General features: G+C 40.1%; 1 protein-coding gene across 3 annotated transcripts in view; it reads left to right on the top strand.

The window, feature by feature from the left end:
• The window catches only part of elmo1 (engulfment and cell motility 1 (ced-12 homolog, C. elegans)), a 147,953-nt gene that overhangs the window by 55,660 nt on the left and 72,503 nt on the right, over positions 1–19,790 (top strand). For all 3 annotated transcript variants that reach the window (XM_042505984.1, XM_042505983.1, XM_042505985.1), the window contains exons 7-14: positions 5,374–5,409; positions 8,145–8,244; positions 9,507–9,658; positions 10,334–10,412; positions 11,890–11,940; positions 12,431–12,553; positions 13,635–13,763; positions 17,243–17,347. In XM_042505984.1, coding sequence (XP_042361918.1) covers positions 5,374–5,409; positions 8,145–8,244; positions 9,507–9,658; positions 10,334–10,412; positions 11,890–11,940; positions 12,431–12,553; positions 13,635–13,763; positions 17,243–17,347 — 775 coding nt within the window. The remainder of the gene's footprint in view (positions 1–5,373; positions 5,410–8,144; positions 8,245–9,506; positions 9,659–10,333; positions 10,413–11,889; positions 11,941–12,430; positions 12,554–13,634; positions 13,764–17,242; positions 17,348–19,790) is intronic.

Consider the following 19,790-nt stretch of genomic DNA (forward strand, 5'->3'; position numbering starts at 1 on the left):
AAGTTAAGTTTTAATAGTATCCCACCTACACAGATCTGCCGTTGGTGAAAATCCAGGGGTTGTTGGAGTTGCACTGTGCATTCTGATTGCTGAAGTTTAAGCCGCCTGACAAATTCTCAGTTCATTAACGCTCTAAAAATCATTATATTAAAGGTACTGAGGTTTGCAGGAATTGTTGGTTACTGTTTCTGAATACTATTGCCAGCAAAAGTAAAAAACCAACCACAGATTCACTTTTTTGGTGCGCTGTTTGTGATTTTTTTGTAGCTTCCTCTTGGATGCATGCTGCTTACAGTCTGGCACCTGGTCACTACCCAACACAGCAAAATGGGTATACAATAAGAAAAAAAGAGGGTCTCTGCTGATAAATATATTTCTACATACGTCTTGTGAGTGACAAGTGATAATTTAGAGTGATAACTATTGTATGAGTTGGGACTAGGACTGTTCCCAACTCAGAGTTATGTTAGGCAAATGTAGGGCTGCCTCTTGAAGAGGCTCAAATCATCAGTCTGAGACCCTCAATTGACTGAGAATGTTTCAAATCAAGCAGTCATTTTTTTCCTGTGCAGTGCACCTATGGGGACATTTTGGTTCCCAGATTTTGCTGCAGAGTGAGTGCTCTAGACTTAAACGCCTCTCTTTGCAGCTGCAGACATGCAGGCAGCGGCACAAAAGGAGAGAGACACTACTCTGTAAGGTGAATAAGTGGTGAATTTACAGCTCACAGCAAGTCAATACAGTGCAGTCTTTGGCATTTGTTGATATTTAGTGCTGGCAAAAAATGTTGCGCATTTGTGATCCGTTGTTGCCCCTGTTAGCTTGTTTACTATATGAAGTTGATGCCGCTGTCACACTGACAGTCCTGTTTAGCCCATTTGGACCTAAAAAGTTTGTATAAAAAAACAAAACTAATAGTCAAATATTTGTATTGAACTGCCAAATTCGATTCAACTGGCAGCTTTAGTCAAATTGGACTTGGCTGGTCAATACAAATAGTTGATTTGCTCTTTTTTTATTCCATAAAGATTTGCAAGTTTTAATGGGGTCCATTCAGGGTGTAAGCACTGTCATGTAATATAGTAAACAAGCCAAGTTAGCTCTCCAAGCTAATGCATGTTAACTATGCAAGCGACTTATTGTATATGTGCATCAACATTTAAGAAAACAAACAAAAGCCAGGAACTGTATTGTATTAAGTTGCTATGAGCTGTAAATTTTACCATTTCTAAGCAGAAGGAAGAAGATAAAGTTTTCTCTGAGCCTGACTGGGCAGCTTCCTTCTTCTCATGAAGACTCATCCGGGGTCTGCAGCTGCATGTACAGGAGAGTAGAGTGAAAGCAAGGAGTGCCCACTTTGCAGTAAAATCTGGGGACCAAAATGTCCCAAGACTGTACAAAAAAGCAAAACAAGAAAATCTAACAGCTAAACCTTGAAGAATCTTAATCAACAGAGGGGTCTCTGACTAATCCTCGACTTCCAGAAGACAGTCCTTGTCTTTACGTTGTGTTTTAGGACATCCTGCATAGAATACCTTTCATACTAGATCTATACCTTTGCTTCAGGTGTTACAGCACGCTCTGTGATGGTGCCTTTTGGTGAAGCATTGATTGTAGTTCAGCATATTTTAGGATTTCATGGCATCAAAGCAACCCCATATAGATATGTCATTATCAGGCCACATTCCTGAAGGGCTCTTTTTTCTATTCTCACATTCACCTTGTGCACCTGAGTGATAACTGAACTGTTTGTCCTATCTAGCCAATGAAAGGAAACTGCTGCCATGCACTCACTGATAGCAAAAGTAATCTGTGTAGGATCAAAACACCAGGAGCCTGACCTGACCAATCACAGCTCTTCCTGTCTCCATGGAGCAGCTTTGCGTTGGCACAGTTAAATTTTTGAGGAAGTCTACGTCAGCTGTGTCCAGTTAAGCCTACGGCAAAGCTACAGAGGCTACTTGCAAACATCCACAGCTCGGCAATAATCCTGTAATACACTCTGAAGGTGTCATCCAGAAGCTGAAAGGAGAAGAAGTGGCTTGTGAAGAACATGCCCAGGGGCTCTTGTTCATTTTTTTTTTTTTTTTTTACATTATGGTGATATTACATACAACTGCGAGCTCTGCACTGGTTTCTGATTGTTCAGCAGATCCAAAAACTCATTGTGTGTGTGTGTGTGTGTGTGTGTGTGTGTGTGTGTGTGTGTGTGTGTGTGTGTGTGTGTGTGTGTGTGTGTGTGTGTGTGTGTGTGTGTGTGTGTGTGTGTGTGTGTTGGGAGCAGAGGGCCCTGGAGACCGTCTCAACTGAAGGTTAAAGCGAGGACATTTTTCGCTGAGGTGGAATTTCTCAGCTGTGATGCCAGTGGGAAGTGTGTGTGTGTGTGTGTGTGTGTGTGTGTGTGTGTGTGTGTGTGTGTGTATGTGTGTGTGGTGTGTGTGTGTGTGTGCGCACTGTGTGAGTGCAAGGCTGGCCAGAGTAAAAACGTGTGTCCAGAGGAAAGTTACAGTAGGAGTGCAAGGCTCCGCACAGAGCAAAACCACAGAGGAAAGTTACAGTAGGAGTGCACACGCACACACACACACACACACACACACACACAAGAAGACATACGGTGCAAACTGGCAGGGAGGGCAGCAGCAGCCAGCCATCCGGTACCCTCTCGTTTTCTGCCTCATGCAACTCTCATTATTCATCTGTTTTTACCCAGCGAGAGAAAGGATAGATTGAAGAATTGTTTGCTTGCATAAGGAGATGGCTCCACTCATGTTGTAAACGCACACTCACACAAGGTCAAATATGCTCTTATTACGGCTCGGTGAAAACCCTAACACTTGAGCGTAAGACACAAACAGCACTGACAGACACTTGAGGGAACTCTGCAAAGCAATTTCAAACAATTATTTGCACTAAATTCTTAACCTGCAAACCTTTTCTAAACTGGAGGATCTCTTCTTTTATGTGCTGGATTGTTTTGTACTGTAGGGTCAAATGCCAGTCGGATATTTAATTTCTTCTAGTCATCAGAAACTACCTAATAATGTCCCTTTTCTGGGTCTGAGACAGCAGTGCCTCTAGCATTATGCTCACTTTTACTATTTGACAAAAAATCTTGTCCTTTTTGCAAATAATGTTTGAATTAGCAAATATTTGACCCTTGTTTGATCTTACTGCTCAGAGCCATCGGAGCAGCACTGGTGTTGACTCCGCTCTGCCTCTGGCTCTTTCATTAAATATGTTTTTTTGTAGATTACCATCACATCAGTTATTCAGGACTGGAGAGTTTCAGAGTGGCCTGTGTGTGTGTGTGTGTGTGTGTGTGTGTGTGTGTGTGTGTGTGTGTGTGTGTGTGTGTGTGTGTGTGTGTGTGTGTGTGTGTGTGTGTGTGTGTGTGTGTGTGTGTGTGTGTGTGTGTGTGAGAGAGAGAGAGAGAGAGAGAGAGAGAGAGAGAGAGAGAGAGAGAGAGAGAGAGAGAGAGACTTTGCTGCATTTCCATCTCAACAGAAGGAGCTTATGAAACACAGACACGCAGATAGGTATCAGTGTCTGACACACACACAAACACACACACTCATTAGTGTGCCTGCCAACCAACTTGGTGAACTGTAATTATTCAAGAGGCTCAGTGCTGGAGACTCTCGAGGGCAGAGCACTGCTGTGATCTAATGCTTCTGCCAGAGATGTTGTACTGTGTTCATGTGGAAATAAGTTGGCAGAATGCTGCGATTGCCCACACGAGCATCACGAGTGGAAGGCAGATATCGCCCTCTACTGACAGAAAACTGGAACATCTAATGTGCTTTATGTCCGTCATTGGTCAGAATGTACAGTGCAACTTCAGCTTACCTCATCAATCTCATCTTATAAAGGGATGTTATTGCATTCTAAAACTATGGTAGGAGGGGTTTTAGTTTTGAAGTTTACTCAAATAAAATAAAGAGAATTTTCTAATTTACCTTTAGTGGTATAAATCTTTGCAGAGGTTTTGTCATATTTGCACAGACTTTGAGATGTGTGTTTGTGAGAGTTCTGCTGCAGTCTCAATACAATGGAGGTGTTCAAAAAACAGTGTCCTGTTACTTGCTGTCAGATGTTTTCACTGGAATTAGGGCTGGGCAATATATATTGATGTATTGATATTGTAATATGAGAACAGAAACATTTTTCCTGGTTTTAAAGACTGCATTTAAGTGATGAATTTTTCCAAACCTACAGAATGTTCTAGCTGTTATGTTATTTGTGTTTGCACACCAAGTGTGAATCTTTCTTCTGAAATTGTCACATGTTCAAAAAAAAATACAGCCTCATGTTGTGTCAGTCACCTTTACACATCAGCTCTGAAATCTTCAGCCATTATTCCAGTTTTCAGAACAGCTCAGATTTTTTGCATTGTTTTGCATTTATTAGAAGCCTTTAGAGAGTTGTTTGACGGAGTAGCAGTGAAGAACGATGGCAAACAAAAGAGAGGAACAGGGAGCACATTATCATTTCATAGATAGACAGTCTGAGTTCAACACGTCAGATAGTAATACTTAGGTAGATGATGATGTTGACGACAATTAAATAAACACAAGAAAAATATGACTTGGTCTGAAAAGGCCTTTAGTCATTACATCCACATTACTGATTATTATTTAACAAAAATCTTATTGTATAAATATTTTGTTAATGATATAATCAATCCTACAATATCATCACAATATTACTATAAAGGTATTTAGTCAATGTTGCGATATTTGATTTTCTCCATATCGCCCAGCCCTAATAGGAACTATTTACTACTAAAGAAGTAGTCACGGTGAAAAACGATCATACAGAGTAACAGGGACATGGATTCTTAGAAAACACCAGTTTGAGTTTTTTATTGACATTTTCAGATATGCAACTTTCTTCTCTGTCAATGGTATGGTGTCTTTGTTTGTGTGTAACTTAACTGCAGCAGGATTTCATTTCATAATACAGTATGTTTTTTCTTGTGAAGTCAAAGTGTCGATGTATGGTCATTGCTGTGCATTGTTGTCTCTAGCCGAGCTTGCTGTGTGACAGTAAGGTTGGCAGCAAACTGCTTTCTCAACTGTTTCTGCTTAGCATGCTTTTAATGTCTGAGCAGGATTGAAATAGAAAGGCATTCATTAATATAGATTGATGTAAGAAAGTTTATATTGATTGAAATATTGGCATACAATTTCAGTTTCCCTGTGTTTGAATTGATACAATAAGAAATCTTCTATGATGTGCAATAGATTGGACGTGCTTGGACTGTGGTTTCTTAATACCAGACTGTGATGTGTGTTGCTCCCTGTTGTGTGCTGGCTGAAAGGTTTGGTTGTTTGTTTCCCATCTTTGACACCGAAGTTTCTCAAATCTTTGCAGACGCTATCAGAAACTACAGAAGATAATGAAGCCCTGGTAAGCCCCTCCCCTATCCCCCCCGGCCGGGTAACATCATTGGCTCTGTGCTCTTCCTAACCTGCTGGACGAGTCTGCATGATTAAGACTCTAGCCCCAGTGCCTTATGGGAAATTATCTATCTAAATAGATGTATAACACAGTCACTTCCAGGCTTCAAAATCAGTGTTGCACTTTAATTTCTTGCATGTGGTTTTGGGCAACTCAGTGACTCAAACGACTTCCCAATTCTTCAGCACAGATGGAAAGAAAGCCAAGATTTATTTTTAAAAACCTGAAATATGACATTTATTGAAACCAATGTTTTGTAATGAAGGTCTGGTGCAGCTACATGTATCAAGTCACCCTGAATTAAATCTTGGTGTTCTTTCCAAAATATTTCTGCTCAGGGTGAAGAGATTGTCTGTGGGCTCACTGTAAGGGGTTACTCAGCTACTTTTCTCACTTTTTCTTCAACATTATCAGCCGATAGCCTCTATAACAACAGGAACATCATCCATCCATTAATAAAGTTTCCTTTTCTTTAATCTATCCTCTAATGTCTGTGATTTCATGTAGTATTATATAGTTAAAAACAGTCATCTCAATGCCCAGTGCCATCTGCAAAAGCCTCTTCGTCCTTCAGCTGTTGGTTTTACTAATTGTCCATTTAACCGTCCACTAATCGCCTAACATGCAGCCACACTGACTCCTAATGTTGATCTGCTGTAGGGAATAGTTGTGTCCTGAAAGCCTATACCATAAATTTCTTATTGTTTTCTTTGCTGATTTTGATGGTCTCCTATTATGAAAAACAGGGTCCTTGAAAGTTTGTGAATTTGAGAAAAAAAAATCAATGCCTTGAAGGTTTTTGAACATAGACAGAAATGGGTCATTGAAAGTTCTCTGTCTCTATAGTTCAACATACACCGATCAGCCACAACATTAAAACCACTGACAGGTGAAGTGAATAACATCGATCATCTCGTAACTATGCCATGTTCTATATGTTACCAATAGCAGTACCCTTAAAGCAATACAGAGTACCTCATTCAATACCCATTCAATATGAATAGTTTGGTGTGTAGTATACCAGTAGCCATAATTTTGAAATGTTTTGTGGCATATTGGCACACTTAACTGCTAACTCTGTGTTATACACCACCCTTGACTTCAAAAGACCCCCTGTGCAAAGAGGATAGAATCAAGGTATCATTTGACAAGAGACATTTTTATTGTACTTACGGTGGTATTTTTACTGATACCTTAAAGGTATCAAATACCAACACCAAGCCTGAGTAAAAAACTACTCAAGAATGGCCCAAGGAATGGGACAAAAAGCTCAAGGCTTCAAACTGGCCCTCAAATTGACCTGATCCCAATCTGATCAACATCCACTGATTGGTCTGGTGCCCCACCTCCCAACCCACAGGATCCAATGCTCTTGTGCCAGACATCACATGACACCCTCTAGAGGTCCTGTGTCCAAGCTATGACACGTCTGAGGCCCCATCGTGGAGCTGACTTGACTCTGACCTGTCAAGGCATGGACACGGGAACTATGAGGTACTGTAACATCTCACAGATGCTTGATCAGCTTGGGATCAGAAGAATTTGTGGCCAGTCTGACACTTTGAGCTCATTGTCATGTTCCTCAGGCCATTCCTAAACAGTTTTTGCAGTACGGCATGGTGCTTTGTCTTGTTAGGGGTCAATTGCCAGTGTGGACTGTGGTTGCCATGAGGAGATATACCTGGTCTGCAAAGGTGTTTGGGTGGGTAGTGGATATCAGGTGGGTGGCACCCACATGGATGCCAGGATCCAAGGTTTCCCAGCAGAACACTGAATTGTAATAAGATGATCATTGTTAATCACTTTACATGTCAGTGGTTTTTAATGTTTTGCCTGATAGGTCTTTTTTTTTTTTTTTTTTTTTTCTGTGCTGTGTTGGAGAGAGTAAGAGACCATATAGTCTTGGTAATAGCACCACAGGTATTGTATATTTCCATATCACATTAACACAATGCAGCAAACAGTAAAAAAACAAATGGTGTATAAAGTATAAACAAAGAAAAGCCTGCAGGTTGTTCTGCAATGCCAGTCTTAAGCAGTAGAGGTCAGTATTGTAAAATCTATTGGTGAAGCCATAAAACATCTAAAAGTTGAAACAGTTTTGTAACACAAATTAGCAGAAATAACCTACTGTAGACCCTGCTATAAATTATGTGCAAGTTAAAACTATGATTTCCAAATTTCTCATTAAGTACTTCCAGCAGTAATATGTCTTGGATATAACAGCTGTTTAATGTGTTCCCTGCTTTGGCCTCCTGTGACTCTTGCAGAGTGATTTATTTCTCCTGATATTTGTGTAATTGCATGACTTCACTCTATTATGTAGCTTTCTGGTCCTGATTGAATGCCGCACTGTGCTGCCCGGCTCCTACTGGCCTTCTGACGGCCCCTGCTGTTTGTTGAAGGCCAGTCTGTCTGCACTGCATCGCAAACTTCTTTCCCATTTCTTCCTCTGTGTTTTTTCTGTCTTTTTTTTCAGCAAGCCTGGTCGCAGCATTGATCTTAATCGCCTCTGTCCCCTCCCCGCCACCCCTCTCTCTCTCTCTCTCTCTCTGTCTGCTGACCGCTCATTCCTCGTTATGTTCCAAGCCATCTGGGCTTTGCAGCTATCCACTGCTCTAAGCCATCTGCTGGAGAGAAGTTTCCTATGGTCTATGTGTGTCTGTGTGTGTGTTGTCTTGTAGTTTTGGCGACCTGCTGTCCTTCACTCTGACGGCCTTCGTGGAGCTGATGGACCACGGCATTGTCTCCTGGGACACTTTCTCTGTGGCCTTCATCAAGAAGGTCAGCCAAGAAAACGTCTCATTTAACAGGGCAGGAGTTTCGGGAGTACATTTATAATCCTGCTGTTACACTGCATATTTTGCTGTTGTATAATATCTTTTAGAGCCTCTGTGATAAATACAGAGTTGGAAGTTTAGCATTTTCACCTGATACAGTCATGAACCCAACTTGTGACATTTCTGAAAGGAATACTTCACCCGCACCCCCCGAATGAACATTTACACATGAGTTCCTAGCTTGGTGTTATGTTGAATTTAGGGAGAAAGTATTGTTTTCTCGTAGTCCTCTGGTGAATGTAGAATCCAAAAATGTAGAGAAGTCTCATACATCCAGTCGTGTGCTCAGCACTTTCCAGACAGAAAACACTTTCTGAACTGGAACTGAACTGAACGAGTGGTGTAATTTATCTATGCTCTCTTCAAAGCCAGACTCCATTGACAAAAACTATAATTTTGCCTTGCTGAACACGAGTTGCTGGTCTACCGCTGCCTCGATGAGTAAGTTTGTTTGTGTTCTTGTGTGACTTAGGTGAATCCAAATTAACTCTTTAAAACACCAAAGATACACAATAACACAGAACAACTGATTGAGGCAGTGTTGGACCAACAGTCCCTTTGTTCAGTGAGGTAAAATTACTGTTTTTGTCAGTGGGGTCTGGCTCCAAAAAAAGCACAGATAATATTCCCTTTTAGTGTAGTTACCCATCAGAAAGAACTGTCTGTTTGGGAAGTACTGCACATGTGACTGGTTAAATGAAAACTTGATTATACTGCTCGAGTTTGTTAACAGATGTTTTAAAATAATTTTTCTGTTATTGAACCCGGACCCTATGTCTTCAATCTATCATTCATTTTCTAAATTTCTGGATTCTTCATTAACTGGAGGCATGCAAGAAAGTTTTTTTTCCCCAAAGTCAGCTTAACACTAGGTGAGTAATTGATATGCAAATGATCATTTGGTGGATGAAGTTCCTTTAATGTGTTTAAGTAGTTTGGTGATGATCTTAGTGAAATTAAAGCTAATACATATTACACAGTTCAATTCTTTGCAAATAGATATTCCTTTATTGTAAATGTAATGTCACAACAACTAAATGGAAGCACTGAGTGGCAATTTTGCCTCAAATTTATATTCCCGGATGCCAAGAAGAAGTTATTTTTGCTACCCTCGATTACCCCCAACTATCTCTTTAAAGCATCACTTCTCATATATGTAGTGTTGTTTGCAGATTCTTTATCTCCTTTTCTCTGTCCTTTCTGCAGATTGCCAGCTACGTGAACAAGTCAGCCATGGATACAGCAGTGTTGCAGCGGTCTCTGGCCATCCTGGAGTCCATGGTGCTCAACAGTCAGGATCTTTACCACAAGGTGGCGCAAGAGATCACCATTGGGCAGCTCATCCCACATCTTCAAGGGTAAGTGGATCAGTAGGTTGTATATATTAACACAAACCAAGTTATTTCTATCAATATCGCCTATTGTGTGATAAGCACATGTCAAACCACATGGATAGGTGATAATGAACTACTTACATAAACCTATTAAGATTAGGATCTCTTGGAGTACTTTGGCTCTACAGTGGGTTTACCAGGTGTGAGGAGGAGCATAGGAATCCTGTGAGCTTCAGACTTAATTTAGAGTTTTTTAGAGACTATTAATAGTTTTGTGTCTTGTCACATAAGATTAGGCCGTATTAATCAAAGTGTTATTAAGGGAAAATTACTATTATTATTGCCCATACTGAGCAGTCCTCACCGCTAGACGCCACTAAATATCCCTAAAGTGTACACACTGCTACTTTAAGATTGTAATTCATATACAAAAACTTCCTTACTTACTACTCAGTTAATTAAATGTTATTGAGGAAAAACTTGTAAAGATAGTTGCAAAATGTGATCATCCAGAATAAGACATTAGTAAGTGCCTTATAATGACAAATAAAGAGCTATTATGCTTCTGATATGCATCCTGATGAGCAACTAGTTAATGATGAATTTGTGTATCTTAATAATACTCTTATTTGTTAATTATAATAACAGTAATATTTATAATTAGTTAATATTGTTGCGTGTGCTATTTTCCAAATCCAGGACCGATCAAGACATTCAGACCTACACTATTGCTGTCATCAATGCTCTCTTCCTCAAAGCTCCTGAGGAGAAGAGACAGGTGAGGCTGCAGTGTGCATACTCAGCACTTACTGCATACACTCTGCTGTACATCACTTTCATGATGTAGTGAGCTTTACATGGCTCATTCACGCATAAAAGCATCAGCATTTTTGTTCCGTAACAGTGTTCTTTGTGTGTATTTTTTTGGCGTGTGATCATAACCAATGCACTGTATGGAGTAACAGTAAACAGTAGTAGAACAGTAGTGATAAAACAGGTGTAAAAGCCAAACAAATGCTCTCATTTTCTACTCATTTTTCTCTCTATCTCTCTCTGCAGACATTGTTTCTCAGCCATGCTCTCATCCCTCTCCTTCGCTCTCTCACCTATGTCACGCTTTGCCCCATAGATAATCACATGATCCCTCGATTTGGCACTATAGGGTCCAGCGATGTGCTTTGACATTAATAATGAATGACGCTAACCCACAGCTTTCCTCCTATGCAGCATACAGAGTTGAAGGAAGAAATAAGCTCCACAGCACAGCTGCATACAGATTGTAGCAAGCTCAGATGTTGCGGTGCTTTTGCTGAGGCCAAATGTGCACATTTTGGCGATTTTAGAGGAGGTCTGCTCAAATCAGATTCATGTGGTTGGTTGGCAGCAATTTTAAGCAACTTTATGGGTTGTTTTAAGGGATGAGTGAACAATGTCTCCTTTTGCTCAGGTGCCATCATGTGTGGTAATATAAATTTATAGCAAACTGTTTCATTTCTGCAGAGAGGCACTTTTATAATGTGATGTTATGGGACAGCACCCACTCATAGTGTTAGGATCTTTTATGCGAAGGTCGGTCACAGATTTTAAAACATGTGAGAGACTAATGACACCATTATGGCTCTCACTGTGCGTGTGTGTGTCTTAAAGGAGAGGTGACAGTGCATGTGTGGAAAGGACTCGACCATCAGTAAAGCTTTTATTATGAACCCCCAGTCTCCTGCCATTTTGCTGACTGTTTACACCCCTCTCCTTCCTCCACAAGATGCACCACTGACAGAAAGTGTTTTTTTTTTAACCTCCTCTCAGACTCTATTTTCACATTCACTCACTCACCCTCTCTGTCTCTCTGTCTCTGACTTTGTTTCCTCACTGCACACGATATGGTAGTTTGATGAGCACATTGTGGACATCCTAAATTGTCCCCTGACAGTAAGTGCACCCTTGATCAGCCCACTTTGTAGTTTGCACTGTAGAAGACATCAGTTAGTGCATTTAGTATCCCTTTTTTAAGATTAAGTTATTTTTTGGGATGGCTTTCTTATTTTCTGCGGCCGGTCGCTGCATACTTGCAGTGTGCTGTGGCAGTTTTTATTAATTTTGCCCTCATTCATTTTTCATTTCAATGTATGAAAAACCTAAAAAATATGTATTTTTTGTTTTCTTATTGTGTCTCATCTTCTCACTCTCTTTCTGCTCTTCCTAAATTCTGTCTTTCTATCTCTATTTCTCCTTGTTTTTCTTTCTCCCTTTTGCAGGAGATGGCCCACATTCTTGCCCAGAAACAGCTGCGCTCCATCATTCTCAGTGTAAGTCAAACCGTGCCCTTTTCATTCTTACGTCTCCAGTGTATTCCTCTGTCTCTGTGTCTCCTTCTATCTGTCTTTATCTCTGTTCGGGTTTATGCCTCTGCACCAGTGTGATATCAGAAAAGAAAATGACACCTGCCACTTCTGCCGCCGTCTCATGTCGCTGGTTATTATCTACTGTACTTACTGTCTCACACCTGTTCCCTTTTCTCTCTTTCATCCTCTCCCTTGTGTTAAATCTCATTTCTTCCTCTCTTGTTCCCCCATCTGACGTGTGCTTTCTAATCCTCGTGATTCACTCCCAAATCCTCTTATTCTCCTTTATCTCGCACTGTCTTCCTCCAAAATCCATGTCTCGTCTCTCTGACCCTGAAACCCCTCCTCTCATTTTGCCTTCTTTCTGCACACCCAACACCTCCGCTCCCCTCTCTGTCTTACTCTCCCCTCCTCCCTTCCTCATCCTCCTCTGTTTGTCCTCCATACCGTGCAGAACGTGATCCGGAGCCCCACACCCATCAACGATGAGATGGCCCACCAGCTGTACGTCCTGCAGGTGCTCACCTTCAACCTGCTGGAGGACCGCATGATGACCAAAATGGATCCCCAGGACCAGGTGGGGTACTTTGAATGATGCAGGAATGGGTGACAAATGGAGGGATGGATGAAAGGATGAATAAAAAGGGAAATGCCAAAAAGGGAAAGGACATGGCATCATTATCTTCATTAGCAGTTTAAAAGAGTTGATAAACACATATTTGACAAAGTCATTAGTCGATTCGTCGTACTTTTTTTTCAGACATGTCTTACAGAAATATGTTGTGAAAACTGTCCTGATCAACTTACTTAGCAATTGATGACACAAGAAAAGGAAGTGATATCTTTAAAATGAGACTTGTAAAACTCTATATTTCTGTTATTGTCATTTCGATTGACCAAAACCAACCAAATCTGTTCGTCTCTCAATACATCTCAACCTCTCTGGCTAATATGATGCTCTCAGCCCTGCACTCATTCATTCCCGCTTGTGATGTTAATCTTTAAAAATAGGTCACAAAGATATACTTAGGAGGAGCTTTGGCTACATATTGATAGACACTTTTTGCTTTCATGAACATTTTTTACAGCAAGACAGTGCATGTAGGATTGACAAAGTTGACAAGTTGAAAAGTTTGGGAACATTTGCCATAGTGTAACTATGGTGTAGCTTTTTGACAACAATGGAGCTCCATAGCACAAAGGAGTAAATATGTATCAGGCTTAGGCTACACAGACACACGTTAGATCAATTCACTGTTGATTTTGGTATTTTTGTTGACAGTAAGAAAAAATATGGAATATCATTATACTTGTCTTTTGAAATAAGTCATGAGCAAGACAAAATGATAAGAAGCCGGAATATTGCCAGTCTAACTGTAGCCTATACTGCACAAGTAACTCAAGAAAACCTCAGGAAAAAAGGGCAAGTTGTGGCCAGTTTGGTCCTGATCTGGCTGGTTTTTCAAAACAGTTATTTTAGGTTGGCCAAGTAATGAAAACAGTGGAGAGACATGGCTTTTGGCCAGATTGCCTTAGGCACTGCAAGACCCCAGACAGTGGAGATGAGCTGAAGCATTCTTAAATTATAAAATGGTGAATGGAAGAAAAGACAGATGGACTCAGGAGCAGCACTTTAATATTTTTCTCTGCGTGTACAGGCTCAGAGGGACATCATCTTTGAGCTGCGGAGAATTGCCTTCGATGTGGAGTGTGAACCCAACAACAGTGGCAGCATCGAGAAGCGCAAGTCCATGTACACCCGCGACTACAAGAAGCTCGGCTTCATTGTGAGTTTGGCATGTGTTTCAAAGGGTCTCATAAAATTTACTTGTTCTCTGATGACTTTCTGTGGCTACTACACACACAGACACACACAAACACACACAACTCAAAACTGAGATCAGAAAGGAAACGATGAGCCAGTCTGGCCACATGGGACGGCTCTTAATTGGATATGACTGTCTTTCACTTCAGACACTGCAGAATAAAGCGTGTGTATATCTGTCTTGGCATGCTTAGAGAAATTATTTCTGTGCAGTGGTGGAAGAATTATTAAGATTTTACATGCATAAGTAAAAGTACAATTAGAACAATACAACAATACTGATCCAGTTTCATCATAAAATGGCCCATGTGACTCATATATGTTTATGTATGACATTATTAGATTGTTTCATAAAACACAAAATTATCATTTATCATTATCATCACCATTGTTTGAAAAATTACCATACCAGAACCAATACCAGTATCCTTGAAGTTATACCAATACTGCTTCATTTGATACATTTTTTTCTACTTCATACAATACCTATGGAAGCATTTAGTTGGTTAAAATGCCACCAGACACAACAATTGTACACATATGTCTAACACTGTGATGGCATCTCTGCTTATAGATCCCAGAACTTGGTGCTAGGCTCTGGGATGAGTGTGCAGTCTCTGTGGGCCTTCAGTCTTCATTTCTTATTCTGTGTTTCGCTCACGCGCCTTCTTTCTTTTCTTTTGTGGATATGCACATTCCCTTGTTTAAGCAGTCATTCACTTAGCTCTAGCTGCATTTTGAGAAATATCCTAGTGCAGGGGCGGGCTGAACCATTTTGCACCTTTTAAGGGATGAGAAGGGCATCAGAATACTTTCCACTATATTTTTTTTATCCCAAGTTGAGTCTTTCAACTGATTCATTCAGCCAGTTTTGATTTATGGCATTAATACTAATTAATGATTGATTAATAAAAAATTGCGAAGAAAACCAAACTTTTAATTCCAGGCTTTTCGAGGGACTCCCCCTGCCATTTGGGCCCTTCAGTAATCAATCCCACTTTTTCCCCCACTGAAGAGTGTCCCACTGATGACGCTTTAATGTAGACTAACCTGGAAGCAAATGTCACCCTGGTTCCCTCCTCAAAAGGCCTATGGGATTTTTCCATTGGATTTCTGGGTTTTTGGACTCTTTATTGGGGCTTTCTATGACACCCCCCACCACTGATCTGCCAACTTTGTCAAAAACACAGTGCTCAGTGTCACCAACATAGACTGTACAGGTTGTCGTGGGCTAATAACATGTAGCATCAAATCAAAGAACACTCGCAGTGACTGGTTATGAGCAAAACCACACAAAAGATCATTTGTTTTCTAGATTTGGGTATGGTTGAATGTGGGCATCATTTGACTGGATATGTTTTTATACTACTTGGTACTGGGTTATTTTGGTTGATACCTTAAAGGTATCAAGTACTGATACCCAGCCCTAATCCTATTATACTCTATTTCCTCTTTAGGCTTTTTAATCTTCTTTCACTCACATTCTCCCTAAAATGTGTTTTGTTGACTTTCTTTCTCATCTCCCTACCTTCAGGCATGCATGTTTTAACATACTGTATTTGTGAGTGTGTGTGACTTTGTGTTGTATGCGGTGGTCTAACTATAGCATAAGAACTTGAACTAAACCCACAGTGGCTTGGTGTAAGCCCAGAGCTGTTTCACGGCTCTTCCCATCCACACTCCCACTGCAGTGTGCTCAGTACAGATAAGGACAATTGGGCTGCCTTGTCTCCGCTAGTGTGGAGAAAACCCACCCTGAAATCCTTAGTCTGCTTTCTAAGCTAGACAGCTTGCAGACACACAGACAACACTGCGCACACGCACACACACACGTGCGCGCACACACACACACACACACACACACACACACACACACACACACACCATAATTCTCTAGATAGACCATATCACTGCTGAGATCATTTGTTTGCCTTCTAATGCCTTCAGGTTCTTTAGGTAGGGATTTTTACACAAGCTGAAATATTTTTTCACTTGTCCATTTGAGGATATATTTTTTTTAAAGATATTCATGTCCCCAAGTGTGTGTGTGTCTGTTTTAAGCCTATATGTTTTCTCCTGTCAAGCAGAATTACAAAACTGATGAGCCAGATCTCAGTATCCTCCATTCCTCTTTCATCCTTTCTTTTTTCCTCTTCCTGTCGCTTTTCTCCTCAACATCCTGTCTCACCTTTTAAACTCCAGATGCGCTTCAGAGCGATGTGTTTGCAGGTGTATTCGTGGATTTAATCATTAGTCGACTTGAATACTCTGCAGTGTCTGCAAGGAATTAAGTATGATAGGCTGTGACAGCACAGGCAGCGTATATCTGCATATCTCATACAATATTCAGATGTTATGGGAGCTGGTAGTGTAGAGGCAAGACGAGCAGGAATCTTACTGCAAAGTTTTGGGTTTGGTTCTTGACATTGTGGGTGTCGGTGGTTTTAGGCCAAACTAAATATTGTGTATACCCGAAATTCTTTGCAACCATTTCGCAAAGCATGATGTAACTTTTTAGACTGATTTACAGCTGGACCTTCCAGGCAGCCATCTGTTTCTATTATTTCACTATATTTTGAAAATAAACTTACAGACTTGAAATTAGCTAAAAGATAGTGTCACATTTGCAAGGCATCTCAGAGGTGCATTCAAGGACATTTTGACATCCAGAGAGTTAACCCTGAAAAAGATTTAAATGGAACCCAGAAAATAAACAAAAAGCAAGCATGGACACTGTTTAAGGAAGGATGTTTTAAAAACTTATTTTTCTAAATTGGCATTTTACTCAAACACAAAATAATAAGACAAAGTCAGAATGTTTTTGATTATTTAACATGAGAAATCACTGTATTTCTGTTTTTGCCTTTGTCTCACAGGTTTAAAATTGTTTTTATGCACCAATAAGAAATTAGCAATATGTGACTGCCAATCAAATCTGGTCAAAATACAGCCGTGTAGTCCTTAAAAGGAAGATTAATGGAGATTTTTCTTATTGATTAGGGATAATTTTCCTTGTTACTTAATTTGTTACAAATATTTAATGCTATCGAATAAATCTCAGGGATTAAAACCAAATTTTCAGAGATTCTAAAAAGGTTACCACCACTACAACATAACTCTGAATGGAATACCTATTCCAAGAAAGTATCAAGCCCTTGCAGGTTGATATTTATGCTATATTGAATTGAATGGTCAGTCAAAACACTTAAATTATGCTCTGGTATACTGCAGTTTATGATGTGTGGTACTTGAACCCCAGGCTGTGAGAAGGAAACTGACTGTACCATGTGTAACTTCCCGTGTGATTGCCTGACTGTTGCTTTGTGCCGGGAAAAATAGCACATTCAGTGGATTATACTTAGAAGAATAAAGGTTAAAATAAGAGATTTGGTGGAATGTGTTTAAGCTCATCTCTCACCCTCCTCCTCCTCTGTCTCTCAGAACCATGTGAATCCAGCTGTGGACTTCACCCAAATTCCTCCAGGCATGTTGGCTCTGGATAACATGTTGTATTTTGCCAGACACCACCAGGACGCCTACATCAGGGTGAGCATGCACAAACATTTTCATACACAGTTCTATCCCGTGTAGACACACTAACACACACATACAGACTCACACTGGTGAGTGATTTCTGTGGTGTTATATTTCTCCTTGTCACCTCTGCTTCCTACCAAACCACCTTCCCTCCAGCTCATTCACTGTTTTGTAGTTTCTGACTTGTTCCCAATTTTTCTTACAGCTAAAACTGCATTTCATGAAGTTGCTTGGCTCCGATGATATAAATGAATCCATTCCTTTCAGTCCCTTAAAGCTACAGTGGATAACTTTTCTAACAGATTATGTTTTGTCATAGTTGCTCAGTCGCTTAATTCTGACAGCTGTTCATGAGACAGATTATCTTTAAAAAATCATGTTCCTCCTCATCATGGTTCTAATGGCATTTGCAAGAATCCACTGCGACTGAATGAAAATAACCAATCACAGCTGAGTCGAGCCTCTCATGTATTTGTCAATCATTGCTTGCAAACTGCAGTCAAACTGTCAAACGAGGCAACACCAAACAAATACGAATCAATATTCTGTTACTGCATCACCTGTTTCCCACCAAAAACATATTTTAGTGTGCTGTTTAGCTGTAAAATGAAATAGTTGATGCGGCAGGTGGGCGATGCTTCATTAACATGGCAGATCGTATCAAATTTCCTCATTTTGCAGCTAAAGACATTTGAGCGCTGCCTGGGTTGACAGTTGGACCGCAGTTCGTGAGTGATTGACATGATTAACAGTTGCATTAGAGACTCCTCGGCTCTGATTGGTTGTTTTCACTCACCTGCGCTGGATTCATGCAAATGAGGAGGAGGGACATTACTTTTTTTTTTTTTTTACAGATTATCTGTCTCATGTACGACTGTCAGGATATGGTTGCAGTTTGTCTTTTGTCCCATAATAACAACTATTATATGTTATATAAATGCACATAAAACAAAAAAATGAAACCAACATACAAAACATTTAACTAAACAACAAAACCATAATAGAAATGCTACAAATCGCATCGGACGTTACAAAAAGGAGATGCAGTAAAAACAAATTAATTTGGATGTAGAACAACTACAGTGGCCGTTTGTAATTGGATGGCATTCACTGGTTTGGTGATTAGTGTGTTCCAGTTTCCACCTGACAATTCAGGTCAGTTCGAACCGTTTTAAAGCAGCTGTCCAGCACTCTATTGTAATTAAACTTTTGTGTGTCTCCAACTGTACACATGCAGCAGTTTAGTCACTGCACCTGCAAGTGTGTGTGTGTGTGTGTGTGTGTGTGTGTGTGTGTGTGTGTGTGTGTACGTGTTCTTCTAATAATATCATAATATTAGTGTGTGCTTCTCATACTCTCTGGACTTGAATGCGAGAAAAGAGCTGTCTTAGTAGTGCCGACTCAGCCCTTATCAGTCGACCAGAGGGATGAAACACAGCCTACAATTTCCCAAATTAAACTGTCACCAGCTAAAATGATTGGGACCTTGATGGCCTCATTCATGGCGCCCTGCCACCATCCATATAATTAGAGTGACTTTTTTGCCGTTCAGATTTAATTTATGTTTTCTGGCTCCCAAGCAGATAGTTTTAGAGGGTCAGATAAGGTTAGATAATGACCACTAGTTTCAACTATAATGGAAATGTTTATGGGAAATGACCTTCAGTATGAAGAGCCAGACACTGTAAATTAATGCAAATATATTTTACATATACTTAACTGCAAAGCGCTCTGAAAGTGTATATCTCTGCCAAGGCCTCGAAATATTCTAAATTTGTTATTTTAATATAAAATGATGGATGTCTTTAAAACAGCTACCTTTGAGCATTTCTGCCTGGCAGCTCCTAGTTGTGGTGTCAAAACAGGTACTGTGGGAGACACCAATAGATGCCTCTAGCACTCAGTGACAGTGGGAAATAATGGGATGAAAGCAGCATGATGCAATATCGCATAAAGATTCTTCACATAGAGGCTTTAATCTGTAACTTAATCCAGATCCACATGCTATTTTAAATATTATTTAAATTCAGTGAATAGTCGGGTGTTCTACAAGAATCAGCTGAGCCAAAAGACAAACCTAATGTCTGTTATTTTATTCAGAGAGTAAATACACCAAAACATACAAATAGTAACTGCAATAACTACAATTTTGGTCAAAATTGAGTTGTGACTAAAATGAAAACTTTGGATATCTGTTCTCTTTGTTCTGTTCTATAGAATAAAATGAAAAAAATGTTACCAAGCCCAAGGCAAACTGTAGTAAATTTAGTTATTGCACTCTGCCTTGGGCTTCTGCAAATTTGGGATTCTATCAGGTTAAGGAAGATTGCAGTATGTGCATTACAGCGAACGAAGAACGTAAGAATGAAGATGATGCCACATAAAAAATAATTGGTAACAGAGATCAGTGAGTTTTTTTTGTTCCAACAAAATATTTTCATGTTATAACAAG

This window comes from Plectropomus leopardus, chromosome 18 (genome assembly GCF_008729295.1).
Source record: "Plectropomus leopardus isolate mb chromosome 18, YSFRI_Pleo_2.0, whole genome shotgun sequence".
NCBI lineage: Eukaryota > Metazoa > Chordata > Actinopteri > Perciformes > Serranidae > Plectropomus > Plectropomus leopardus.